Source organism: Brassica napus, chromosome C7 (assembly GCF_020379485.1).
Source record: "Brassica napus cultivar Da-Ae chromosome C7, Da-Ae, whole genome shotgun sequence".
In the NCBI taxonomy this organism is placed as follows: domain Eukaryota; kingdom Viridiplantae; phylum Streptophyta; class Magnoliopsida; order Brassicales; family Brassicaceae; genus Brassica; species Brassica napus.
Genome location: NC_063450.1, coordinates 40301572 through 40327680, shown reverse-complemented (window position 1 = coordinate 40327680; position 26109 = coordinate 40301572). Strand labels below are relative to the sequence as shown.

The following is a 26109-nucleotide window of genomic DNA, read 5'->3' as shown; positions in this document are numbered from 1 at the left end:
CAGTGGACCTATAAAATCGTAACTTATTAAATAACAAAATGTTATAAAACCGCATGACAGATAAATAGTTTGATTATATTATTACAAGAATTTTATTGGCAATAGAGAACCAACCAAAGTATGGCCAAAACAAACAAATCGGAGAGATTCTGGTTTGGGCAAACAGTAAATGTAAAAAAAATGCAGATTGTACAGCAGATTTCTCTGGTAAATCGGAGGATTGAAGATTGTAACCAACAACGACCAAACATGTTCTTTCTTCTTATTCTCCAATTTTAGAGCACATTTTAATGTGTTTCTCACTTCTTACCTGACTCAGAACATGTAGACGACACTGTCGTGGATCCTCGACTTCTGGTTCTGTGCAACACATTCGGATATCCACATCAGGTTCCTGATTTCCTGCTCTCTCAACCTCATATACGCAAAGAACACCCCGTAATGGAACTGCAAAAAACTCACGACGCATTATGCAACCAGGCTCTATTGTATTAGACTCTCAACTTTTGGAATTTCTATGGAAACAAACAAAACCTGCTGCTCAAAGGCTAAGCAAAGCCTTCTGACTTCTTCTTCATAAAATGCCTTGTCAAGCATCTGGCTCTCTCCATAAGACATCTTGGAGAATATTGCTTGGTACGGGGGATACTTCTCCATAACACCACGAACCTAACAGAAGATCATTGTTTTAGCTGAGCCAATATTTGTAAACTTGGTAGATTCCTAATATATTATAGCTTACCTGATCTATGTCTTCGCAGATCGCAAGCTCCTCGTGACCATATGGATAGCTGTTTAAAGAAAAATAGTGCGAAAAACTTGTTAGAGTTTTATGAAACCACTGAAATGAATATATCGTTTGGCTCTAGAATGCTTACAGGAGGCCAAAGTTGGAGTACAATTTCTTCCTGTCTTCTCTTGTGAGCTCAGTGCCAATGCTGCATAACAAGGAAAATCAGTTTCAGTGCCTGAATAAACAAAGCAACACAACGACGGTAACATCCCTTGTAGTGTGATGAAAAGAGACACAGAGTAATTAATTACCTATTGATGGTGATGTTCACAGCTCTTCTGTCAGCTTCGAAGGCCAGAAGGTCAGACATTATCTCTGATGTTGCCCCACCAAGTTTCTATTCCAGATATACAACAAAAACGGGTTAGCTAGTAATAGGTAGATTCTATTTTTTTGTAAAAAAACATTTAGGAGCGGACTAGCACCTGACAGAACTTGTAAAAGTCCTCAAGGTATGCTTTGTAGAGGGTGTTCCTCATAATCTCAATGTTCATGTCATCCAAATCCTGAAAATGATAGAAACGTGCATCTAAATTCATAATTTACCAATGTATCCGCTAACGGTAAAACAATGGCACAAGGTCAGAAGAGAAAATAACAAACAGTGAATGTCTAAGCTATGTACCTCGGATGTCAAGCATTCAGAAAAATATGGAGCCAGAGGAGTATCAACAAGCACCAACCTATAGAGCTCCCTCATGTTCTGAGCAACTGCCAGTGTGGCAATGCTGGAAAAGAAAAATCATGAGCAAAAAACATAAACAAGGAAGCTGTATAGAAGATCCGAAAAGGTCAATGAGGGGTTACCTGTCAAACATGCCTAAAGGGTGACATTTCTCGATCAACTCTTGAACATCTCTCTCGTGCAAAGTTCCAGTAACAATCAGCACGACATTGTCAATCATGTGGCCGTATCTGCATTATGATATTAAGAACACAAAACCCAATATCTCAAACGCCTCATCTTTTATTGATAGACCATACACTAAACTAAACTCAGGGAAAAATAAGCAAGGTAAACAATACACGCTAACTACGACAAAACAATCGGAATCTTTGCTCTGTCAACATCCTAAAAAAATCCATTTCACTGCAATCTCTTACAAAAACTGGAGCTTCATGAAATTACCAAACCTTCCACACCATGATGAACGCTGAGAGGTGTTGATCAAGACACGATATCAACAAAACTACAAGACACGATAATCTGTTGATCAAGAACGACTCTCACCTGATGTACTCTAAGAAGGTGGACATAGGCTCAGTAGCTTGGCAAAGCATATGCTTGTAATCATCAACAAGCTTGAGTGTACACTTCTCCACGATTGTGGTGGTATGCAGAGGTGACGGTTCTGCAGCCCATAGATAAATGATCACAGAGATTCAGATACTATAAGAATCAAACAATTGTGCAGATGAATGACATTGAAAACAAATTGGGGATTGAAATCATTTCGTAAGCTTTAAACCCAAGAATCCAAAGTCAACCAATCAGATTCATAAGATATGTGGAAGACGCACCGTTCTGGAGGTAAGAGCCGTATTTGGTGGCGGAGAGGTGCATTTTGATGTCGTCTAGGTTCTCACATTGGCACAGATTGTTGTAATCCGCCGTGGTTAGAAGCCCAGCTCGGTGGCCCCTCACGATCGCCTCCAAGTATCCGCCATGGATGTTGAACGTAAGCGCCTCGAATCCGTACATCCTTCCCTTCAGGAGATATTCAGATCTCAAACACGGGAGAGATCTGGAGAAAAATAAATATCCAAGCAGAGAGAGATCGACGCGAAGAAGATAGAGACACCTTTGAAGTTTTGATTGATTTCTGTTTGCACGTTTGAAATTACGATACTACCCTTATTCCGGTCTGCTAAATCAAAGAGACAAAGAAAGGCCAACGCAATGAAGGTTCAGTTGATCGGTTTATTATACCCAATAACTAAACCGAACAACGTACCGTGAACATCTGGACATTAGTTTTGGTTCAGTTGATCGGTTTATTATACCCAATGAAGGTTGAGCAAAATACTCTATTCGAACCAAAAAATCCCAATATTCCTAACTCTCTACAAAGCAAAACAAAATAATATGTAGGAAACAAATAATCACAAATACTAAAAAACTAGAAACTGATATCCGATCCATTCGTTATTTGTTATAAACAATTATATACATAAAAATTATATTTTTTATTACATTTTGTGTAAATTTTACATAATTTTATTCATAAAATTGATTATTCTAGTTATTGAAGTATGAAAAGGTACATAATTTTTTTATTCTATTATCTTTGAATTCTTGAATTTTTTTTATTTGTACGGATCGAATCGGATATCCAATTAAAATATAAAACTGTTTTGATATTCGGACATCAAAAACCGAATATCCAAATAGCTACGTATCAAATCGAATCGGATAATTGATTATTCAGACAAAAAGAATTAGATTATAAATACTTCTTAAAACCTGGATATTAAATTCATATCCCTAATAATGAATACAAAATGTTGTAGTAGTGTACTTCAATTTTTCTTGGGAAGTAGCCATTTTATGTTCTCTCTAGCCAAAATATGTCAACCTGACTGCTACATATGTTATGTTATAAAACTTTTGATTTGTAACATGTTATAAAACATTTATTATTGCTATATGTCACAAAACATTTGATTTAAACCATATAGCAAAGCTTTTTATTTCATTTAGCCTGAGATTGATGATAAGCCAAGTTCAAAGGAAAAAAGAAACAAAAGAGTGGTGTGTCCTTGTCTGAAAGTTTAAATCTTTGTTACTGGAAAGGAGCCGGAGTGCCTTGGTTTCGGTTGACAATAGCCATTGCAAGATACCTCTCCCCCATTCCAATCGGCGTCTGTTCATCAGGTCCTTCCCAGAAAGGTGCTTCACCATCTCCAACAAGCCTCCAGTATCCTGACCTCAAAGACTCGGCTTGCTCATCGTCGCAGTTCTGTAGCAGCGCATCAACTCTGAAGTTTATTCCAAGCGAACCCAAGAACTGAGACTGAGTCATAGGTCCATGGACTGACACATTTTCTGCACAACACACAAACACGTTTTCATTTGCTTTTAAGTAAGTTATAACAATGAGGGAACGAGCAGTGAGTATAGGAACGAACCTGAAGCTTCCTCAGCAGAGTGTTTTATCGAAGGAAAATCAACATAAGCACTTAGATCCGCAGATCCAGGATCATCCAGTATGTTGACAAACTTGTGTTCTCTAATAGCCTTAAGACATATCATATCCATAGATTCAGACACAAAAGACTTTAAAAGCATTGGTCAGAGCAATTTTTTAGGACACAAACCTGGAGACTGTCTGAAATGATTCCATCCTTCCCGTAATCGATTATAAGTGCTCCACCTCCATCAGAGCCTATTCTTTTGGCTATTTCTTGAGTCAGATCCATTGACTTCGGGCTGATCTCGACATGCTCGAGCTTCTCCTTTTCCTCAGGTGTAGCCCATGTGCAACGTTTCACGAGATATAAGGCTGCAGGTGTAGGCTGTGGGGATAGAACAAAGCGGAACCTAAAACCAACAACTCATCGATCAGCTCTGGAGTTTTCTTTGCTGATACCACTAATGAAATTTACTTACTGTGAATCTTCTCCCACATCAACCATTTTCTCACACCAGCCACGTGGAGATTTCTGCAGAGATTGAGTCCATATAAGATAAACATACCAAACTAAAAGGGGAAGACTATATTGAAAGTTACACTCACACCAACCTGAAACTGATGAACAGGAAGAGCATCATAAAACTCATGAGCGATGATTATTGTTGGTACTGCCATGGAAGCAAAACAGAACAAGAGATACCATGAGAAAACGATCCAGAGCATCATCGTTTTCATTGCATACGACATATCGTGCTATACTAAGACAAGAGTCTCATAAGAGAGTCGCAAATTCCAAGTAAATGTAACAAAACATGCTTACCTCCTGATGGTACCTCTTCAAGAGTAGCGTGCCAATGCACAGGTGTCCCAGCTGGTGAACTTATAGCTTTCTTCTCAGAACTACTTTCATCTGTGCACTTCAGGTTCTGGTGCTGAAGCTTCTGCAACGCGGGACTGCACTCCACCAAGTGTATATGCAATGACTCCGTGAAATTCCTAAACTTTGATGTACCCTAAACGTGGACAGTCCCCAAAAACAGAGAGATCAGTGAGATAGTTTTCGCCGTTCTGGAGACATAACACAAGAGCATTAAAAATACATACACGGAGGAGATCGACCATGAGCGTTCCACGACCTGGACCTAGCTCAATGAGATTAACCCTCTCAGGCTTTCCCATTTGCTCCCAAAGACAAACAGTCCAAACACCAATCATCTAACATCACAACACACCTAGTAAGAAAATAAACAAATCTCAAACACACAAATTCACTATTTCAAAGTAATGTTACCTCGCCAAACATCTGGCTAACTTCAGGAGAAGTAATGAAATCACCTTGAGCTCCAAACACATCACGGTTCATGTAATAACCTGATCTAGGATTAGTCAACACCTCCTCCATATACTCCGCCACTGAGATTGGCCCACCACGAAACTGTGATGATGCATAAATTTGATCAAACTTACATACAAAAAGTTTCAATCTTTCTACTAAGAATCGGTCTAAGTTACCTTGATGACGCTCTTGAGGTGCTTGACGAGCTCGGAGTCCGGTGTGGGTTCATGAGAGTGGTCTAAGTTTTACAAACAACAAATCAGATTCTCCAAAGCTGTCAAATTGAATCACACTATAGAATGTGGAGGTGGAATAAGTTACCGGGGGGATTGAAGAGACCGGAGCGGTCGACGGAGATAGTTGTTCCGGCGGCGGCGGAGGAACCTGACTCCTCGACATGACTACTCGCCGAGGAAGGTGGATCCGGTGAAGAGGGCAATGAGGAAAACGGTGAAAGAGAGGGTTTTGAGAAGAAGGGTGTCTTGGAAGAGAGAAGACGGCGAGAGGATGTTTGCGTCAGTAATCTTCTCAACATCTTCGCAGTTCAAAAATCTCTGACAGACCCAAGTTCGTGACGACTCAGGAGGGGTATAGAAGAGAAACATAACTTCGTATAAATAAAACTAAGTTTAAACTGTACCAACAAAGGGGATGTAGCTCAGATGGTAGAGCGCTCGCTTAGCATGCGAGAGGTACGGGGATCGATACCCCGCATCTCCACTTTTTTACCTTATGCTCAGATGGTCAAAAGATAAAAAAAAAATCAATTCATACCAGACCATGTATAATGTAAACAGAAGTTTATTCAAGACATATAAAGAACTTTACAGTCTCAACCATTACATTTTTTTTTGATTAAACAACCATTACATTTCTACGCATTAAAAATCACATATCAAAATCTTTAGACCTTCACGACCAAAGATAACACAATCCAGCCCCAATCTGTGAAACCTCGGTCAGACATGAAGAGCTAACTCCTACATTTGAATTATGGCTCTTTTCCTTTAAGCTTTGGTGATTGACGAGGATATCGATAAGGCGAAGCTTGCGGCAGGTTCAAACTAGACAAACTCCTCAAAGGCGGTCCATTTCTCGACACAAACCCTCCTCCTTGTGTTCTGACACCGTTCTTAGCAACAACAGGCTGCATCGTCTGAAAAGAAGTAGAGGAGCAAGCAAAGTCTTTAAGACTTGGTAACGGCTTCAACACTTTGACAACTTCACTCATCTTTGGTCTAGCTTTGCAGTCTCTGCTAAGGCATTGTGCCGCTATTTGTGTGGCTTTCTGAGCACCTTTTGAAGCTTTCAGTGGAAGACTATGTCTTTACATGTTATGTTATGGAGAGTTTTAATCATCAAAGAAAAATCTAACATTTACAATCTTATATCGCATAATGTGTTGGATTCGAATCTTAGGACGATGATATGAATTATGAATATCATTAGTGGATGGAAACTACTAACAAAAAGTCAAAAGAGTCCATGTGTTATGCTACTTTAAGTATGTTGGTATGATGAAACTTATCTTCTTAAACAGCTTATAACTAGTACAATATGTAATATCGTTTTAATTAGTCCTCGTACTTTCTCTTGTATAATACATTTATGTATGTTTTTTCTGAACCTAACATTTATGTATGTTTACTGGTTAATTAGATGCAAAGATAACTGTGTTTAGTTTTGATGGATAAATGAAAAGTTAATGACAATTAAATTTCAGTTAGATTTTCCCTTTTGCGTGGATTGAGGGATAAGTTATCAAACGTTAGAGGAGTCTTTCATGCAAAATAATAAAAATAGAATGGAGATGCGGGCTATCGATCCCGGTACCTCTCGCATGCTAAGCGAGCGCTCTACCATCTGAGCTACATCCCCATTTGTCTGTTTTTTATATTGTAACCATTCAATAATTTACGTCTTTTGCTGGACCTCCACTTTGAAGATGCAGATTTTATGGCTTTTCAAGTAAATGTACTAAACAAAAATTCTATATATCATTAAACTTTTAAATGTGTTTCAGGCCATGTTTCAAGGTAATCTCAAAAAGATAAGTAAATGAAAAAGCTTATGTTATAGTTTCCAACAAGAAGAAAGGTCACACTTGTAACTTCGCTATCTATAACTCCAACCCAAAGAAACAAAAACAACTCATTTTGTGGTTTGATGAAAAACAAAGACCTGTGAACTTTTGCTAATCCTTCCGGTAAAGCATGAATCCTAGTATAACCGAGAGTAAAAGCACGAAGATCGCTACCATCATTGGGACATTGGATGCATAACTGGCGTTATCCATTCCCTTGTTACCATCTTCACGGCTTGTCCTTTCGACATTCCCTTCCAAGCGACAGCTGGCAGCAGAAGACGCAGGGGTTATCACGTCCCACATAGACTCCGCAACCATTAAAGACGTCTCGGTTTCCACTTCTGAAATCTTCGATGTGTCAAGAGAAGAATGTTCCATGGACATTAACTCCATGCAACGTTCTTTTACCACCTAACATTGGGAGAAAAAAAACATGTATAAACATTTGGAGAAGAAGAAGAGTGTAACTGATACATTGCAAAGTTGATCATCTACCTCCAGTGATTCAAATGGCTGTAGATAATCACAGATGTGTGTACCAGCCAGCCACGGGACAAGAACTCTCCTAGGAAGAGGAAGATGGCATGCTTTTCTGTTTTTTTTTTAAAACATTAGAGACTTTAAGCATTAACATAACCAGACAAAAGAGTAACGGTTATGTTTAGAAGTTGACTCACGTAGATGAGTTTAATATGGATTTAGAAATGGGAATTGTCAATATCTCAGTTCTTCATCGTCTCCAACATCAGTTGGATTGAGATCCTGCTCAGCCTCGTCACAGATGATGTCCAATCTACTTTGCAGACTCCTAGTAATGTCAGCCTGAAAAGAAAATAATACAGCCATCATTAATTTTGTAAAACTTCAATAAGTCCAATAAAACTGGGAAGAGGCGCAGGTGCAGTACCTTTATATCAGTAACAGCTTGTGAAACTGGTTCTTTCACGTTCAAGTAGGCATAAGAGTGTATAGAACCACCAAAGTGTAGGATTCCAGTAACATTCTTCGTAGCTTCAAAACATTACACAGTGATATTAGATTAGATTATCTACAAAACATGTCCACTGAACGAACCAAAGTCCGTGTTTAAGTTAAGAGTGATAAAAAAAAAACATACCCTCAGCTCTAATATCTTTCATGAATGGGAATAACAATTCAATTTCATGCTCGCCCTCCGTGTTACAAGGCTCATCGTTGTGCACCTTCACTCCAACAAAAGTTAAACAAGATATTACAAACAGGGGCAGGGTATTTCCAGACAAGACGATTCAAGATTTCAATATCCAATACTATTCAACAATCAACACAGAAACATGAAAATCATAGCGTTAACTTTCTCCTCACCAAGTACCCATCAATCATTGCATTTGCACTCTTCAGCTCTTTTTCATGAACTGCAAGTTCCTGACGGAGAATCTCAGTAAATGTTTGCCTACTTGATTCACCCTTGGAGTAGATAGGTAATCTACCAGCGAAAAAAGTGAAGAAAAAAAAACCAACAGAGAGATTCAGGAATAAATATAAAAAAGAATAGCTGTAACCAACACCAGCAAAGAAGAGATCAAAATGTAGATGCATTGACATATACCTGAAATTAAAGCTGTAGTTGCACTTAAACCTTTGCAAAGAACTTAACACCCTCCCCAGCTTAAAGTCACAAGGTCGAAGGCTACTTGATGTTATACTTGAGTTCAACAAACAAGTTCGACAATTCCATCTACATACAAACATTCCACTCTTAGTTTAATTACCAGAGATTGTTCTCATAACCTTAGTAAGTGAATGTACCTCCTTGGACTGTAGCATATGTGAATAAGAAGAGCTTCATCCAAGGCAGGGTCCAAATGCCGTATTGCATCTGAAACTGCCTTAATAGCCTGATAATTAAGATTCATCGACATGCATTACAGTTGCAGTAGCATCCAAAAGATTCCTCATTAACCAAAGTACAATCAAGCATGTCCATTGGAATATTAGTCTCACACAAAACTAACCTGGCAAAGGATCATAGTTGAATTCTTAAAAGCACTGTCACTAGCCCATACATAGATACCAACCACCTTCACTCCACCCAGAAGCATTCTCGATACCTGACGAAGAAACAACCATTACAATGTCAATCACCTTCATTTAACATTCACAAGACAAACAAAAAATGAGAGTGGTAGAATCATATTCACAAAATGCATAATATCAAACCTGTCTGGCATGTTCTGCTACCCAATCAGAATCAATCGACAGAGAAGATGACTCTGAAGACTGAGATTTCGACTTGGATGGCTTCTTTTTATCATCTCTGGTTTCGAGAACCGAGCATGCTGGCTCTCCAGCATCGTTGCTCGGCGTTGGGATCAAATCAAACACAAATCCACGATCCAGAACAGAGCTAAGCTTTCCTATCACAAGACCCACCTGTGCACCAAATCATCAAATCAAAAACCACACTTAGAACCGCAACAATATCAAAAGATGCACTTTTTAAAATAACATGAATCAGTGACTACCTCAGCAGGAATAGCTGAGCGAGAGAGACGATCTTCAGCAGATGTGAGCCTAGCCTCTTCTCCAACTACTGCTTTCACCATTGTTTGATGAAGAAATATCTCTGCAACAAGTAGAAGAAAAGAAAAACTTGAAATCCCAGATTCAACAAAACCCAAAGATCGAAACTTTCCGCTAAATTACAAAATCCCATGTCGAATTCCATAAACCCATCAACACAAAACTTCAAACGAAACGGAGATTTGCAAAACCCAGAAACGGAAATTGAATCCCTAAACGACGTAGAGAAAGCCTTATCGCTAACGAGACAGAAGGTTACAGCATTCAAAAGGGTTTCGTAAGATCTTACCTCCTCCTCCCTCTTTGGATTTCAGAGATTGAGATACAATGGTGAAGATGTTGAAAGGTTGACTGTCTTCCTCGCCATCACACCACATTCAGAAACTGAGTTTTTATGTCTACACGTGTACACATCTTGTTGTTTTAGTACGTCAAACATCGTGCCGTTTTTCTATTTCCGAGACTGGCCGTTAAATCAAAAACCTTTCATCTGACGTCAACAACACGACGATGAGTGTTCTTCTCTCTACCTTCTTCCATCATCACTCATGGAAGACTCTAATCCTCGCGAGCCAGCGCTGCAAAACATTGCGACAAATCAAATCAACACACGCGTCATTCATCATCCACAACCTCCACCGCAACACCTACGCCGTCAGCAAACTCCTCACCTCTCTTCTCCCTCTTCCAAATCCAAACAAACACTTCCCCTACGCTTCCCTCATCTTCGACTCTATCCAATCCCCCAACGCCTTCGTCTACGACACGATGATAAGAATCTGCTCTCGAAGCTCTCAGCCTCACTTGGGCGTACGCTATTTCAAACTAATGCTAACTGAAGAGGACGATGAAGATGACATAGCTCCAAGTTACCTCACGTTTCATTTCTTGCTCGTCGCTTGTTTGAACGCTTCGTTGCTCTCTATGTGTAAGCAAGTCCATTCCTTGGTGGTTAAAAATGGTGTCTTTGCGTCGGACGGTCACGTACAGACTGGAATCTTGAGGCTTTATGTGGAAGATGGAGTTCGTTTGTCAGATGCACGGAAGGTGTTCGATGAAATTCCTCACCCGGATGTTGTGAAGTGGGATGTTTTGATTAACGGGTATGTTAAATGCGGTTTGGGATCAGACGGTTTGAGTGTGTTCAGGGAGATGTTGAGTAGAGGGATAGAGCCGGATAGATTCTTAGTTACCACGGCGTTAACTGCTTGTGCACAAGCTGGGGCTCTTTCTCAGGGGAAATGGATTCATGAGCTTTTGGAGAAGAGGAAATGGATTGAGCATGATGTGTTTGTAGGGACGGCGCTTGTTGACATGTATTGTAAGTGTGGTTGCTTAGAGACGGCTTTGGAAGTCTTTGAGAAGATGAGTAAGAGGAATGTGTTCTCATGGGCGGCTTTGATTGGTGGATACGCGGGTTATGGTTATGGTAAGGAAGCTATCACGTGTTTGGAGAAGATGGAGCGAGAGGACGGTGTTAAGCCTGATAGTGTAGTGCTTCTCGCGGTCTTAGCCGCTTGTGCTCACGGAGGGTTTCTTCAAGAAGGCAGAGGAATTTTAGATAATATGGAAGGTCGATACGATATCTCTCCAAAGCATGAGCATTACAGCTGTATAGTTGATCTGATGTGCAGAGCTGGGAGATTAGATGAGGCGGTTGAACTTATTGAAGAAATGCCCATGAAACCACTTGCATCTGTTTGGGGGGCTTTACTGAATGGTTGCCGAACGCACAAGAATGTTGAGCTAGGAGAACTAGCTGTTAAGAATCTTCTTGAGTTAGAGAAAGGTAATGCTGATGAAGAGGAAGCAGCTCTTGTTCAGCTCTCTAGTATTTACATGACTGCTCAGAGAAACGGCGAGGCGTCTAAGATTCGTCAGATGATTGGTCAGAGGGGAATAAGAAAGGTGCCGGGATGCAGTGTGTTAGAGGTGGATGGAAATATTACGAAATTTGTCTCGGGAGATGCGTCACACCCGAATCTGCTGCAAATACACACATTGATTCATCTTCTATCGGTTGATGCCTTGCAGATTCTGTAGCACTCACTCAATAAGCTGCAACTCTTATCAGTGGACGCTCTTGGGTTCTCTTGTTTCTACAGACTATCTTTTAAGCGTATTGAACGAGAAGAGTTTCTGAACATGCTGCAGTTCTATATCATAGTAAAGGGAGTCATTGGACTCCTCGAAGTAGGAGCTGGAAACTTAAGCAAGGCCTTAAAAAATGAATAACTGAATCTTTCACAAGAGCCTCTGAGAGCGTTATAAAGAATTGTTTGATTCGGACTTAATGGTATCTGGAGAGTGGAAGAGAAGTGCATCAGCGAAAAAGAGAACAAAACAGAAGCTTCAGTTGAAAATTATGGCATTTGGGCACACCTGGAGTAGAGAGAGATTTGAGACTCTTGAATGTGAAAAAGCTGAATACATGATGTAAGACATATAAGCTCAAAAGATATTTTCCATTCTATTATTTCTATGTACTAGGTAACCAAAACTGTTACTGCAGGCAAACGGGGACTGATAAGGGCATTTGTCTAGTCTTCGCACAGGAACATTAGTTTGACCAGGTACCCTCTCGTCTTTCTTAACAAGCTGCTGCTTTGAGTTATGTTGTGCTCCTTAAGAAACTTGTCTCGACTTGTAAAAAACGTAATGTTTAACAATTCACTCAATATGATTTGGTTTCATTTAGCATCTCATCTGATAATAAAAGAAGCTTACAGAAAAGAAATTGATGGTAAGCCTTACGGAAACCCAAACACAATATCTTATTGAATGTTCGGTGTAGTATTGGATTTTGGTTGCTTAGGTCGGATTTCATATACAGCCTGATGCTAGATTCTTTTAGCATCGAGTTGGTGTAAGAGCTGTTCGTTTGGTCGACGCAGCCACCTGCGTCTGCGTCTGCGTCAATGTTTTCCGTTCCGGCTTGTTCGTTTAATTGACGCGGGTACCTGCGTCTGCGTCTGCGGCCGAACGCTGCGTCATGTTTCTAACGCCGTAAAATCCTGCGTCTGCGTCTGTTTTTTGCGTCAACTTAAGCTAATTACAGTTTTACCCCTAACCTAATTTATTATTTACAAATATACCTAAAGTCTAATAGCCGCAGACGCAGCCTTTCTCCCCATCGACGCAGCCCTCTTCTCTCGATCTCAGACGCCTCTCAAGCTCTCTGTCTCGATCCCGACATCTCAAGCTCTCTCTCTCGAAGCTCTCTCTTCTCCATATATCTCGATCTCAAACCCAGCTCTCTCTCTCTCGATCTCTCGATCTCGAACCCAGCTCTCTCTCTCTCGGTCCATCTCGATCTCGAAGCTCTCTTCTCCATGGCATCTCATCTCGAAGCTCTCTCTTCTCCATAGCATCTCGAAGCTCTCTTCTCCATAGCATCTCGAGCTCGGCCAAACCCATCTCTTCCTTTTCTCCATGAGGTAATTGTCTCTGTTCTAAAGCACTTAAGTGTGGTCCGTGTTCAGCCTTGTCTCAAGTTCTCCGAAGCTTCTTCATCTCTCACTCTATCGTAAGGTTCGTCACTCACTCTAGCTATCATCCGTATAGAATTTGTGTTTGCTTTTTCGCTGTGTGTTTGCTTTGTACATTTGTGTTTGTACATTTGTGTTTGTATGTTTGTGTTTGTGTGTTGTGTTTGCGTTGTTAGATTTTTGATGAAGAATGAGTGCCTTCTCCGTCTTTGGTTAGCTTTTTGTTAGGAGACTTTGTAAAATTATAAGACTAGATTACTTCCAGTTACAAGTTGGCTTAGATGAACAAAGTTAGTTTTACAAGCTAAGGTTTTGGGAACGTGCAGGAGACCCTTGAGATTTTTTTTTTAATTTTATGTTTGCTTAGTGAATGATTAAGAGGGTTGCAAGCAAAGCATATTACAATGAAAAATCGTTTATTTGTTTATGTTTATACCACATGTGTATATTTTATAAATGTTGCTTTCAGTTGATATATTAATAATTATCACGTTTCTTAATTGATAGTTTAAGGGCGATAGGAGGCTAACAGATAAATAGGAAAACTAGAAAAGATACTATAAACAAATTAAAATAGCTTAAAGCATACGAGTTATATTTGTGTGTGACTTGTATCAGTTAAAGACTCTTGAACAGCATCATTTACTGGTTCTGACAGTGCATTGAAACAGGGCTGAGTTATAAGTTTATTCTTTCTCATTGCTTATTCTTTCTGCTTTTTTTTGCAGGTCTCAGACTCGCAAGCTGCTCAAACCCTCTCTCAGGCTCACTCTCTCGATGGCAAAAGATGTAAGTTCAGATCCTTTCTTGTTTGCATTGTATGGAACTTGAGTTTGTGTATAGAAATGTCTTTAGGTGTATGGAACTTGAGTTTGTGTATAGAAATGTCTTTAGGTGTATGGAACTTGAGTTTATGAGTTTATAAATGGAACTTGCTGTATGTGTTTTGCTTTAGACTTGGACACCTGAGGAAACTAGGTATTTTTTCGAACTCTATGCGGAAGAGAGAAGAAAAGGAAATAAGGCTGGTATATCAATGAATAAAGCGGGGAAAGCAAACATTATGGAGGCGTTTGAACAGCGGTTTAAGAAGAATTTACCTGATTGGAGACCCTACAAGAGCAAGTACGACACTAGTAGGAAGAAATACATCAAGATTAAGACGCTGACTCAAAACAGGACAGGACTTGGGTTTGATGAGATGGGAAGGATTGACATGTCAGATGATTGGTGGAGTGAACGCGAAAGGGTCAGTACATTATTCTCTCTTCAGTTTCACATTTTAGTATATAGCATAATGATGATAAGCAGCTTATATTACATTTTTTTTCTCCATTAATGACATTGCTATCACTAACTTACGCTTCTTTTTTTTTGCTGTATAGGAGTGTCCAGGGATTAGAAGATCTGTTTGCAAAGAGATTAGTAACATGGATATGTTTGAAGCGGAATTTGGTGGTATAGTAGTAACGGGAGCTGAAGGATGGAGTGCTCAACATGGAGAAGCCAGTTTAAACTCTAGAGTGGATGAAGATGTTGGTGATGATGAAGTTGATTCTCAGCCAGCAGCAGAAACACAGCCTCAAGCCCCACGCCAAACTCAGCCATCGACTCAGACTCATTCTGGAAATTCAAGAGCAAAAAGAAGGCGTAAGGAGAAAGACATGGTTGTAGAAGCTTGTGTGAAACGAACTGAAGCTCTCGAGGTAAAGAACAAGATAGCGGAACGGATGTTGGAGCGTCAAGAAGCTTTTAGTATTGAGAATGTGTTGGAGATTTTGTATGCTTTGCCTGAAGTGAGAGAGTGGTCTCCACTATATGAAGCAGCAATGGAAACTCTCATAGATAATGAAGGGAACCGAAGAGCCTTTGTAACAATGAAGACAGATGAAGCTAAGATTAGGTTTCTGGAGCTTAGGACTAAGATAAAACGCGATGATGACTAATATGGAATCTAGGATTAGTCTTCTTTTGTGATCTTGATGGAACTAGTATGGAGCTTAGGACTGGTCTTCTTTTGTGATCTTGATGGAACTAGTATGGAGCTTAGGACTGGTCTGGTCTTTGTATGAGTCTTTTGTGATTTTGTTGGTTTGATCCTTGTATGAACTCTGCCTTTTGTGGCTTTATATATATGGTATTTTTATGTTTCTTTACTTGCTGTATCCAAATATTTATAAATGTGTAAAACAGGTTGGTCTTAGGCTGTGTGCATTTTAATATTTAGGTTGGTCATGTTTCTGACGATAATTATATATACTTGCCGTGTGTGCATTTTAATATGTGTCATTTATATTAGGCTGTGTCTTGTACTGCTTTCATTGATCTCTACATATTGTTTTGGTGCTGATAATAATCTTATACATTGTTTTGTAGATGCTTGAAAGATGGATATTGCAAGATGAAGATGGAGATTATGATGATGAACTTGGTTTGTTTGATGCGCCTATTACTGAGAGATTGAGTCATAGAACAGATAGAGGAGCAGGATGGCGACATGTTCAACAACTTATGTATGAATCTGATCAGCAGTGTTATGACATTCTTCGCATGAATCAAAGGACGTTTGAAGCTTTGTGCAAGATGCTAGGTGAGCGATATGGATTGAAAGAGACTCACCATGTCTACCTTGAGGAATCTGTTGCGATGTTTCTCGAGACTGTTGGTCAAGATAAGACGAAGCGGGATATTGCTGCAAGGTATCAAAGATCAGTGGATACGGTCCAAAGGAAGCTTGATGAAGTTTTGAGTGCTCTTCTCAAGTTTGCGGAGGATACACTAAGACCACAGGAAGGCGAGTTTGGAAGAGTAAGTCCTGTTTTGAGAAATGATGATCGGTATTGGCCTCATTTCAGAGATTGTATCGGAGCACTTGACGGAACGCATGTCCCAGTTCGCCCTCCAAGTCAAAATGCAGAAGCATACAGAGGCAGGAAGCAAGATCCTACAATGAATGTTCTTGCTATATGTAACTTCGATATGAAGTTCATATATGCATATGTCGGTGTACCTGGTAGAGCACATGATACAAAGGTCTTGACTCATTGTGCGAGGAATGAGGCTTCTTTCCCACATCCTCCTCCTGGAAAGTATTATCTAGTTGACTCCGGATATCCGACGAGGACAGGTTATCTTGGTCCGCATCGTAATATGCGATATCATCTTGGTCAATTTGCTACAGGAGGACCACCAGTTAGTGCACGAGAGTTGTTTAACCGAAAGCATTCAGGTCTTCGATCAGTGATTGAGAGGACATTTGGAGTATGGAAAGCAAAATGGAGGATTTTGGATCGTAAGCATCCAAAGTATGGTCTGGTCAAGTGGATTAAGCTGGTGACAGCGACAATGGCGCTACACAACTTCATACGTGATTCACATCGGGAAGATCATGATTTTGTACAGTGGCAAAGTGGCGATGGTGGAGAAGGAGAAGAAGCTGATAGTGACGGTGATGAAGAAGAAGAAGAAGAAGAAGAAGAAGAAGATGATGATGATGATGGTGGTGGTGGTGGACATATTGTATATGAGCCAACCGGTGATAAAGCGATGGAAGCTTTGCGTGATAACATCACAAATGAATATGGTAGAGGTCGTTTACCGTTTTAAATGTTTTTTTTTTGCTTATAACTTTGATGATCATTTATATGTGATATTTATTTAAGACTTAATGTTTTTTCTTTTATAATCAACTTAATGTATTATTTAGCTTTTGTTTAGTGATAAATATTTTGAAGTATTATTTTTGTTTTAACTTAGCTTATAATTTATGATCAAAAAATATTTTTATACTCGTATATTTGACCAAAAATTTATATACCAAGTAAACATAATATTTTAATGGATGTAAATATATTTAAATTACATTTGTTTATTTAAAATACAATTTTACAAATTTTTTAAAATAAAATATGAAGAAATAAAAATAACCGCAGCGTCTATCAAACGAACAACCCAAAAATCTGTTTCCTGCGTCGGCGTCGGCGTCGGCGTCAATTTCCTGCGTCTTCTAAACGAACAATAGTTGGTGTCAGCGTCGGCGTCGGCGTCGGCGTCAGCGTCTACGAAACGAACAACAACTATTTTCATTGACGCCGACGCCGACGCCGACGCCGACGCCGACGCTGACGCCGAAAACTGCGTCGACCAAACGAACATCACTGTAGTCACGTAAAATGCTTCTTTTTGTCGTTGACATCAGCGTCTAATTTATGTCCTGGTTCTTCATTGTGTGCGGTTTTGGATAGTTAGAAAATATAAAATCAGGAAAAGAAAACTAACCTTTTGAAGAAGACGAAGGGAACAAGACAACGTTCATCTTTGTGTTATTGGGAGGGAGATGCAACCGAAGGATGCCGTTTAAAGGGTTCTTGGAACAGATTGATATATAATTCAGAGCCGTCTCTTCTTCAAGCTTCTGTTTCAGCTCTTCTGGTCCCATTCCCTTGAAACAGAAAAGCTCCTCCTTCGCTCTCTCATATCTACATTCCCATCGTTGTCCCCAACCCTGTAATAGATTAGTCTTGGATAGACATGGCTGAACAAAGTTCTGAATATGCTTAAGATGGAAGAGACTAAAATGCTTTATAAGAGTGATTATACATTACAGTAGATTCTCTTCTATATAAAAGCAACATATATAGATTTCCTTCAAAATTCAGTCCTCTTCTTCGCCATTTTCTTCAATCTTTTTCTTCTTCTCATCCTTCTTTCCCTTCATCTCTGCTTTCTTTTCCTTTATTCTCTTCTTCTCTTCCTCTTCTTCCTTCTTTCGCTTCTCCTCTTCCTCAACCTTCTTCTTTGCTTCCTCTTTTGCCTCTTTCAACGCTTCCACCAAACGCTTCAAACATGTCTCCCCTTCCTTCCCTTCTGACTTCGGCAACAGATTCTCCCCAACATCCGCTGGTGTCATCTTGATTTCTTCAACCTCAAGCAATCTCTTTATCTCATCAAATATCTCACTCTCCTCCACATCCAAGTAGTTCTTGGCCAACACCTTGAAAGCTTCAAACCCGCAATAAGACATCTCTATATGCTTATCCATTCTTCCTTTCCTAATCAAAGCAGGATCTAGCTTGTCCACAAAGTTTGTAGTAAAAACAATGATCCTCTCTCCACCACAAGCTGACCATAACCCATCAATGAAGTTCAATAGCCCTGACAATGTAACCTTGCTTTCTTTCTTCTCACCTTCACTTGTCATCATCTTCTTCTCATCTCCATCGTCCTCCTCCTCCTTCTTCTTTCTCTGTCCCGTTAGGTTGAGAGAACAATCAATATCTTCAATCACAATAATGGACTTAGTCGAAGTCTCTATCAACAAACTCCTCAGCTGTGTGTTATCCATAACCGTTGTTAACTCAAGATCATATACATCATACTCCAAGAAGTTCGCCATGGCAGCTATCATGGTAGACTTCCCAGTCCCTGGTGGACCAAACAAAAGATACCCTCTCTTCCACGCCTTCCCTATCTTCTTGTAATAATCTTTGCTCTTACTGAACTTAACAAGATCGTTCTTGATCTCTTCCTTCTTCTCCTCCTCCATAGCCAAAGTATCAAAACTCGCAGGATGCTCAAACGTTACATGACTCCACTTCGTCTGGTTCCTATGGTTCTGTCCCGGAGTGTTCGAGTAAAGCTTCCTCTCTCTGTTCTTCATCTTTATCCTCTTCCCTTCCTTCACAACATGCTCAAGATACCTCTCTATGATTACTTCTCTGTCACGTCTATGGAACTTCAACGTGTAATACCTCTTCTCATCGGCTGCAGGGTAGAAAGAGAAGGATTGTCTAGTGTTCCTCACTTTCTTGGACTGCCACCAAACCGTGACGCTCTCGAACTCGTCGGTTATCTCTTCTCTATCGTCCATGCTAAGGACGAGAGACTTGCTTCCTTTGGTTGTGTTGGCTTTGAGCTTCTTGGCTCGAAGAGAGGAGTCTTTGCTGAGGTAGCTTTGGATTCCTGAGTAGACCTCGCTTCGTTTGAAATGCTCTCCGCTGTATTCGTGGAACTTGATTTGGATGTAAGGGTAGAAACGGCTGAAGAGTCTTTGAAAGAATGGTTCCAAGTGGTCTCCCACGTGAGGGAACCATCGTCTAAAGATTGTGTATGTAAACATCAAGGTTGCTAAAGTAGAGCCTGTGTTAGCCCATAGTTGACCCATCGTCGCCATTTGGAATAGGTTTATTTAGGTTTTTTGAGTTATAAGTAAGGTTTTATGACAAGTTACAAAAAAAAAAAAAAGTAAGGTTTTATGAGATGAGCTTTTGATCAGAGAGGAATGTTATAGTGGTTCTGACACAAGAGCTTATGACATCTATCTATATATAGAAGATTTTTTTCTTTTTAACACATGGAAAGGGGTTTTGATGACATGTGTCCTCATATTTGTTTTTTACATTTTAAGTCCTTCGTTTAGATTACTGCAATTTAGTCTGTCATTTTTTAATTGTGAATTATCTAAACCTTCTTACACTAACCATCATCACATAAAATCTAATAATCTATTTTATTAATCACTAAAATTCAAGATGAATAAAAATAAGTAAAATGTATTTTTTTTTACATTTTAAGTTTTTCTTCTTTTAGATTACTGCAATTTAATCAAAACTATAACATAAACTTTCATTAATATATTCTTTTTTACTATTTAATAATATTTTATTTACAAATTATATATTTATTTTATTATTAAAAATTATAAAATAACCAAACTAAGAAGAAGAAAGTAGAGCAAAACACATAATTTAAACCTAAAACCTCTACAGTCACAAAGAAAACTAAAATGTCATAGTAACACTAATTTAATAAAGGTCTAGAGCTAAAATGAGATCAAGAACGAAAACTAAATTACTTCACATGACAATAGAGTATCTTGACCACAACAAACAGAGGTTAAAAAGTGGTAGAAAGATAAAATCTGAGACAAAACAATCTCCAAACACAAAACATCGCGATCAAGCACCAACGAAAGAACCAAGAAAAAAGTCAGAAGAAGAATAATCACTGGAATATCAAAGTCACCATGAAGCAGCAAGACACATGCCTAAGTTACCGAAAGCACAACCGCCAGCTAAGAGGTAAGAAACACCTCACAAACTAAACAAACATAGACAAGTTGCGCATGCCATCAAAGAACCACAAAGCTCTGGATAGAAGGGACCAAAACTCCAAAAGATTAACTCTGATCCGCACACCTATACCAAGGGAAGGAGATGAAGAAGAGAAACAACCTGAGGAGAGGGAGAAGGGGAGGCAAGAACCGAGAAACCAAAGCCTAAGATTGAGACCAGAAACAACCTTCTAAGCCCACAAAGCATACACAGAGGAAATCACTATCCAAACCTAAGACTGGCAAACATGGCGAAAGAAAGAGCCACCAGAGATGTGAGCACTGATGAAAGCTGCAACGAGATGAGAAAACGGAGAGGGAAGAGGGAGATGAAACAAAATCAGCAAACCATGGAATCGTCCCCGAGCTATGAAAGAGAGCATAGAAGTGAGATCACCAAAAACCTGATCTTGAAAACCAAGACGAGTAGGGACTATCGACGGCAGACCAACGACGAGGAAGACAACATCAAAGACGACTAAACTCTGACCCAACCTAAGGGGATGCAGCTCTTAACATAAGCCAAAATTTAAGGAAGAAGAGGAGCACCAATGTTGACCGGAACAACGTACAACACCGTGAGAAACAGCTGCACAAGTGGGAACTCATAAACCCGATTTACAACAAATTTCAGATAATCTCACGTGAGAAAAAAACGAGGAAGAACAAAAGCACGAATGTGAGTCTTTTTCCGGTGATAGTGAGAACACTGCACACCATTTAAACCAGAAAGGTAAACGAAAACATAGATGGTGATGACTCAAGGTCAAACTATGAGGAGATGGCACAAAACATCTTATAAGAATAATGTTCCAAAATATGAAAAATAAAATACAAATTCATGTTAAAACCTTTAATCTTAGATAAAAAAAATTCATAAATGCAAACTCATTGAAATTCAATATGTTTTACATCAGATATTCACTTCACCACTAACAAGCTACTATACACACAACAAAACATTATTGAAAAAACAAACACATAATATATTAACATATCACCTATCTAATACATAGCACAATAAAATAGCAAATAATGCTCTTAACAAATAAACACAAACACATAAGTACATCATTCAAAAATTCATATTTAACAACAATAAAACAATATTCCGCGCGAACAATACTCTATTATAAAATAAAATTTACTTGAAAAGCGTGTATCAATATTATATTATGTCTGCGCATATGAGAATATGAGATCACTTGGCCACTACCTAACCACTATTTTAATAACAAAAAAACATTTGTGGAAAAAGATCATAACCAAACAAAAACTGAAAAGAGAAGGCAATTGCACGCTTCCACCATCAGTCTCAAGTATATATATTTTAATTAAAAGGGTCCATAAAAAATAGACAACATAACTAGTGTACCAGTAGATGCTAAAAAGAATCTGAAGTGTACATCAATATTGCTCAACTCATATAGTAACATGTACCACAGGTCCATAACTATTTTACAAGTAGATTAGTGTACAAGTAGATGCCAAAAAGAGTCTGTAGTGTATACACATTGTTATCCAACTATCTTAAAAGAAAAGGTTTTCAAATTGGATATAGTAAGGTATATATTTTTCTTAACCAGTATCGGAATGTAATTCGATAGCGCCTAGTCACGTCTCCAACCAGTACTCGGAATATATATATATTATTGTAGAATCGCGGGAGATTCTATCTAATGAACTTTGGCAAGAGAAACAAAACAACAAAACCCTAAAAATGTACAAATTTGCTGATTTCTGGTGATTCATGTCATCTTGTGTGTGTAAGTTTCGTGGAAGGAGTCTTTTTTATGGTAGGAAGACAGCTATTGTTATTATAAGTACGGACAGATAAAAGTAAGGAGTGGTTAGATACTTATTACCACTCCTCAACTGAACCAAGAACGAGACCGTCTGTGCTTGGACGTTTCCTCTTAGATGCAGTTTCTTTCTGAAAATCTAAAAATACCAAACTCGTAAGGGCAGATCGATTTGACTCTCATTATTGGCTGGGCCTAGTGCTAAATATATTGAAACTTGGACTTCGGTATTAATTTGAAATAGGGTTTCTCCGCTTGGGAATGAGATTTTGGAGGCTGTGTTTATACTTATGAGATTACATTTGCTTAAAGTTTTTTTGTCTCAACTCCTGACGAAAGCTCAAAGATAATCTTTACTAAACACACAACAAAGAATGAAAATTGAAAACAGAGACAAGAACACATGGAACTCACAAATTCACTTGAGACATTACTTTCTTTACACGTCAAAACATTGTGTTTTTTCTGTGTTAATTTTTTTGCAATCGATCTCTATATATGATCTGTAAAATGTAAGATGTGAAGTACTAATAATAATAAACACTAGTTTCAAAACGGCTATTAAATTCGATTTTACTAGCTACAATTGGTGCTAAAAACATAATGAAACACTGATGATACCAAAGCAGATGATAAAACAGCTAACATTATTTATTTGTTAATCTCCTTCTGTTGTTCATCTGAATGTTGGTTCAACTTCATCTGTTCCAAAGCTCGGATCAAACCCTTGAGTGATCCATCACCACCAGACGATTCACCATCTTTCACCATCAAATTCTCCGCAACATCAGCCGGTGTCATATTCGTTTCTTCAAGCAACGTCTCAATCTCACCAAACAAGAGATGCGAATCAAGATTCAGATAGTTCTTGGCAAGAATCTTGAACGCTTCAAATCTGCAATAAGACAACTCTATATGCATATCCATCCGACCTCTTCTGATCAAAGCCTGGTCAAGTTTCCCCAAGTGGTTCGTTGTAAACACAAGTATCCTCTCTTGTCCACAAGCCGACCAAATCCCATCTATAAAGTTCAACAAGCCAGAGAGTGTAACTGCATTCTTCTTCTTCACTTTCTTAATTTCTGCATTGCTCTGATCTTCTTTAACTCCCCTCTCTCCCGTGAGGTCCAAGGAACAGTCTATATCCTCAATCACAATGATGGACTTACTAGTCGTAGCTAGCACCAGCTTCTTGAGTTCCCAGTTGTTTTCTATCGAAGTTAGCTCAAGATCAAAGATACTATAACTCATTAGATTCGCCATAGCTGCAATCGTCGTGGACTTGCCTGTCCCTGGAGGTCCATGCAACAAGTAGCCCCTCTTCCAAGCTTTCCCAATCTTTTTATAATACTCTTCGCTGTCTCTAAACGCTAAAAGGTCTCTCATAATCTCATCTTTCTTCTTTGGATCCATAGCCATTGTGTCAAATGTTGCTGGATGCTCGAAGTCAATGCTACTCCATAGATTTTTCATCTGCATCTTCCAGTTAGAACTTGGATTGTTCATAAAGAGCTTAACCTTCTTCTTCTTTTCTTCAATGGACTTGCCTTCTTCCCCAACGTACCTCAAGTAAGAACCAGTCACTACCTCCCAGTTACTTCTATGGAAAGTAAGCCTACACATTTTAACACCGTCTGTGGATTTTAGAACCTCCCACCACATCTTCACACCATCATACTCATCCTCAAATTTATCATCATCGCGTTTAAAATCCAAAGACTCTCTCCCCCTCCCCTGGCTACCCTTGAGATTCTTCACTTGAGGGTTAACTTGTGCACCAAGGTAGGTCTTGATGGCTGAGTAAGCGTAGTTATATTTATTCTCCTCGATTTCTATGAACCTTATCCGAGTGTAAGGCGAGAAGAAGGCAAGAGTCTTGTCAGAACACTTCTTGAAAAAGGGTAACCGCTGGATTGCGTTGACGAGAAGCTCTTGGATCGTGATCTTGAGATGTACAGGGAAGTATCTCCGAAGAGTTTCAATGATGAAGAGCAGACCAGCAATGTTTGATCCAATAGTTGTTATGTTATCTCCAAACATTGGCTTCACGATCGATCCCATCAAGATTTCAATTAGGTTTCTTTTGCTTTTCTTTGTCTGAAGAAGAAGAAGCTTCTGATCTTTTCTCACACTGGTTTGACTCATGATTTCTTGAACTAGAAGGAAGGTTTCTGAGATGAGATTAAGCTGAGATTTTGATCAGAAAGGAAGGTTAATGTTGGGGAAGAAGATAGTGGTTCTGGGATACAAGAGCTTATGACATTTATAACAAAATTTTACTTGAGAAGTCTCTATCAATTTTGATCACACTTGGAAACTACCTAACGACTAATTATTTACAATTTTTGTTGGAAAAATGAAGAAAATAACTAAACAAAGACTGAAAAGAGAAGGAAATTCCATGGTTCCTTTCAATTTCATTAGAAAGTTATTTAATATATGTAATTCAATTAAAAGTAGTGTCCATAAAAACTAGTATACCAGTAAACGCCAAAAAGAGTCTAAAGTGTACATCATTGTTTGTCTGATAAAGTGACCTGTAGTGGAGGACTAAAAACATTGATATCCAACTTTCTTTAAGGGAAAGATTTTCAAATTGGACAATAACATATATTATTATTTCTTTTATAAGTATATCATCTAATGTGTATTATCTAAGGCTTAGATCATCTCCAATGTATTACTCTATATTTTATGCTAAAATCGTGCAACACTAAAATAAAGTAGAGTTTTACTCCAATATATTACTCTATTTTTACTCCAAAATAAATATTCAAAAAAATCTATTTTTATTTAATTAAAAATTGTTATTAACACCTTCTACTTACAAAAACTTATCAATTAACTCCAAATATCTTATATGTTTATAAAACATCCACAAAATATAATTTATTTAAATTAAACATTTATTATTAAAAGTACAATAAATCATAATATATATAAGATAAAATATTTTGGTTCAATAGTGAGTATTAAAATATATTTTTCTCACAAATGTTCAACTAATGCATCTCAGAATGAATAATGAGTTTTTTATCCATGATTTTTTCAAATTGGGAAAGAAATATTTAAATCGAATATTTTCACCATTTGGGCAATACTTCACCATTCATGGCAATTCCAAAAATGATTTACCAGATTATTAAAGGGCTTTTTGCAAAATTGACCCAAAACTCAAAGTCAACCACAAAACTAACATATGTTTTTTTTGGACATTTCCTTTGCCATATTCACCCCACAAGTTTAGATTATTCACGAAAATACCATTAATTTTTTTTTCGAAAATGATATTTTTACTCTCTCAACCTCATCATCTTCAAGTATCTACAAGATTGTCATTGCTATCAATACACCAACCACCATGAACAACCAATTTGAAGCTCTTAATAGACCTCAAATCGATTTACACTTCTTCTTTCTCAATTCTTATGAACTAAAAACAACATCTCTTTCACTTTCTCTCCATATTCATCCAAAAAAACCCAAGATTTTTATTCTAAATTTTTTTATGGTTCATAGAGCCATTGAAGCTTACGATTCTTGGTGGGTCACTTTTGTTTGAGATTCTGGGTGCTTGGAAAAGACTTATGTGTGCTAAACAAGTTATCTCACTGGTTGAAACTATGAAATCAATTTTTTTTCCAGATCTGTTCGCCCAGACGACTTCTGGGTAAGTCTTATAGATGTAGACGACTTACATGGAAGTCTTATGGTCAATGCAGAAGTTAGTTTTGAAATTGACTTTTAAATGTGTTTTTATAGAAGACTTACATGGAAGTCGTCCGCCTTTGTTTGTT

At 38.5% G+C, this 26109-nt stretch overlaps 7 protein-coding genes and 1 non-coding gene across 9 annotated transcripts; 3 read left to right on the top strand and 5 right to left on the bottom strand.

Annotated features, from left to right (window-relative positions):
- Positions 1–23: 23 nt before the first annotated feature.
- Positions 24–2600, bottom strand: LOC106391414 (V-type proton ATPase subunit d1-like). Its single transcript, XM_013832049.3, has 10 exons — positions 2315–2600; positions 2025–2145; positions 1601–1708; positions 1419–1521; positions 1219–1299; positions 1045–1130; positions 879–938; positions 743–791; positions 535–669; positions 24–447 (listed from the first exon to the last, which is right to left on the bottom strand). Exons 1-10 carry the CDS (start codon positions 2493–2495, stop codon positions 316–318), a joined length of 1056 nt encoding a protein of 351 aa, XP_013687503.1. The 5' UTR covers positions 2496–2600; the 3' UTR covers positions 24–315.
- An 805-nt stretch (positions 2601–3405) lies between these two features.
- On the bottom strand, positions 3406–5849 carry LOC106391415 (protein arginine methyltransferase NDUFAF7 homolog, mitochondrial). Its single transcript, XM_013832050.3, has 10 exons — positions 5585–5849; positions 5440–5501; positions 5219–5362; positions 5032–5142; positions 4748–4940; positions 4537–4595; positions 4404–4456; positions 4112–4334; positions 3923–4031; positions 3406–3839 (listed from the first exon to the last, which is right to left on the bottom strand). Exons 1-10 carry the CDS (start codon positions 5796–5798, stop codon positions 3577–3579), a joined length of 1431 nt encoding a protein of 476 aa, XP_013687504.1. The 5' UTR covers positions 5799–5849; the 3' UTR covers positions 3406–3576.
- A 61-nt stretch (positions 5850–5910) lies between these two features.
- On the top strand, positions 5911–5983 carry TRNAA-AGC. Its single transcript has one exon. It is a non-coding gene; the product is annotated as a tRNA-Ala (tRNA).
- A 1255-nt stretch (positions 5984–7238) lies between these two features.
- Positions 7239–10411, bottom strand: LOC106391417 (protein odr-4 homolog). The gene is given in 13 exon segments (XM_013832053.3): positions 7239–7760; positions 7845–7941; positions 8027–8072; positions 8075–8171; positions 8257–8360; positions 8467–8551; positions 8694–8814; positions 8938–9066; positions 9138–9226; positions 9344–9439; positions 9549–9761; positions 9854–9954; positions 10201–10411. Coding segments are annotated over 13 exon segments (1569 nt in total). The 5' UTR covers positions 10289–10411; the 3' UTR covers positions 7239–7457.
- LOC125574829 (putative pentatricopeptide repeat-containing protein At3g28640) lies at positions 10370–12489 on the top strand. Its single transcript, XM_048762154.1, has 2 exons — positions 10370–12347; positions 12424–12489. The coding sequence occupies exon 1, from the start codon at positions 10422–10424 to the stop codon at positions 11952–11954; it is 1533 nt and encodes a 510-aa protein (XP_048618111.1). The 5' UTR covers positions 10370–10421; the 3' UTR covers positions 11955–12347; positions 12424–12489.
- A 7-nt stretch (positions 12490–12496) lies between these two features.
- Positions 12497–17138, top strand: LOC106376406 (protein ANTAGONIST OF LIKE HETEROCHROMATIN PROTEIN 1). Of its 2 annotated transcripts, XM_048762155.1 has the most exons (4): positions 12720–13442; positions 14128–14188; positions 14355–14648; positions 14785–15555. In XM_048762155.1, exons 2-4 carry the CDS (start codon positions 14177–14179, stop codon positions 15343–15345), a joined length of 867 nt encoding a protein of 288 aa, XP_048618112.1. In that variant the 5' UTR covers positions 12720–13442; positions 14128–14176; the 3' UTR covers positions 15346–15555. The 2 variants fall into 2 exon arrangements, with proteins under 2 accessions (XP_013671935.2, XP_048618112.1); XM_013816481.3 differs by lacking the exons at positions 14355–14648; positions 14785–15555 and adding an exon at positions 15776–17138 and having other exon boundaries at positions 12497–13442.
- A 147-nt stretch (positions 17139–17285) lies between these two features.
- Positions 17286–21182, bottom strand: LOC106394044 (AAA-ATPase At3g28580-like). Its single transcript, XM_013834662.3, has one exon. The coding sequence runs from the start codon at positions 19569–19571 to the stop codon at positions 18054–18056; it is 1518 nt and encodes a 505-aa protein (XP_013690116.1). The 5' UTR covers positions 19572–21182; the 3' UTR covers positions 17286–18053.
- A 1661-nt stretch (positions 21183–22843) lies between these two features.
- Positions 22844–25514, bottom strand: LOC106394825 (AAA-ATPase At3g28570, mitochondrial-like). The gene has a single exon (XM_013835384.3). The coding sequence runs from the start codon at positions 24455–24457 to the stop codon at positions 22964–22966; it is 1494 nt and encodes a 497-aa protein (XP_013690838.1). The 5' UTR covers positions 24458–25514; the 3' UTR covers positions 22844–22963.
- Between the last annotated feature and the right edge of the window lie 595 nt (positions 25515–26109).

Coding starts and splice junctions, on each gene's coding strand:
- LOC106391414 (XM_013832049.3), bottom strand. CDS start 2,495: ATGTACGGATTCGAGGCGCTTACGTTCAACATCCATGGCGGATACTTG. Junction 1,709..2,024: donor ACCTTCTTAGAGTACATCAG/GTGAGAGTCGTT, acceptor ATCATAATGCAG/ATACGGCCACATGATTGACA. Junction 670..742: donor TCTGCGAAGACATAGATCAG/GTAAGCTATAAT, acceptor ATCTTCTGTTAG/GTTCGTGGTGTTATGGAGAA.
- LOC106391415 (XM_013832050.3), bottom strand. CDS start 5,798: ATGTTGAGAAGATTACTGACGCAAACATCCTCTCGCCGTCTTCTCTCT. Junction 5,363..5,439: donor ACCTCAAGAGCGTCATCAAG/GTAACTTAGACC, acceptor GCATCATCACAG/TTTCGTGGTGGGCCAATCTC. Junction 4,032..4,111: donor TCATTTCAGACAGTCTCCAG/GTTTGTGTCCTA, acceptor ATATGTCTTAAG/GCTATTAGAGAACACAAGTT.
- LOC125574829 (XM_048762154.1), top strand. CDS start 10,422: ATGAGTGTTCTTCTCTCTACCTTCTTCCATCATCACTCATGGAAGACT.
- LOC106394044 (XM_013834662.3), bottom strand. CDS start 19,571: ATGGCGACGATGGGTCAACTATGGGCTAACACAGGCTCTACTTTAGCA.
- LOC106394825 (XM_013835384.3), bottom strand. CDS start 24,457: ATGAGTCAAACCAGTGTGAGAAAAGATCAGAAGCTTCTTCTTCTTCAG.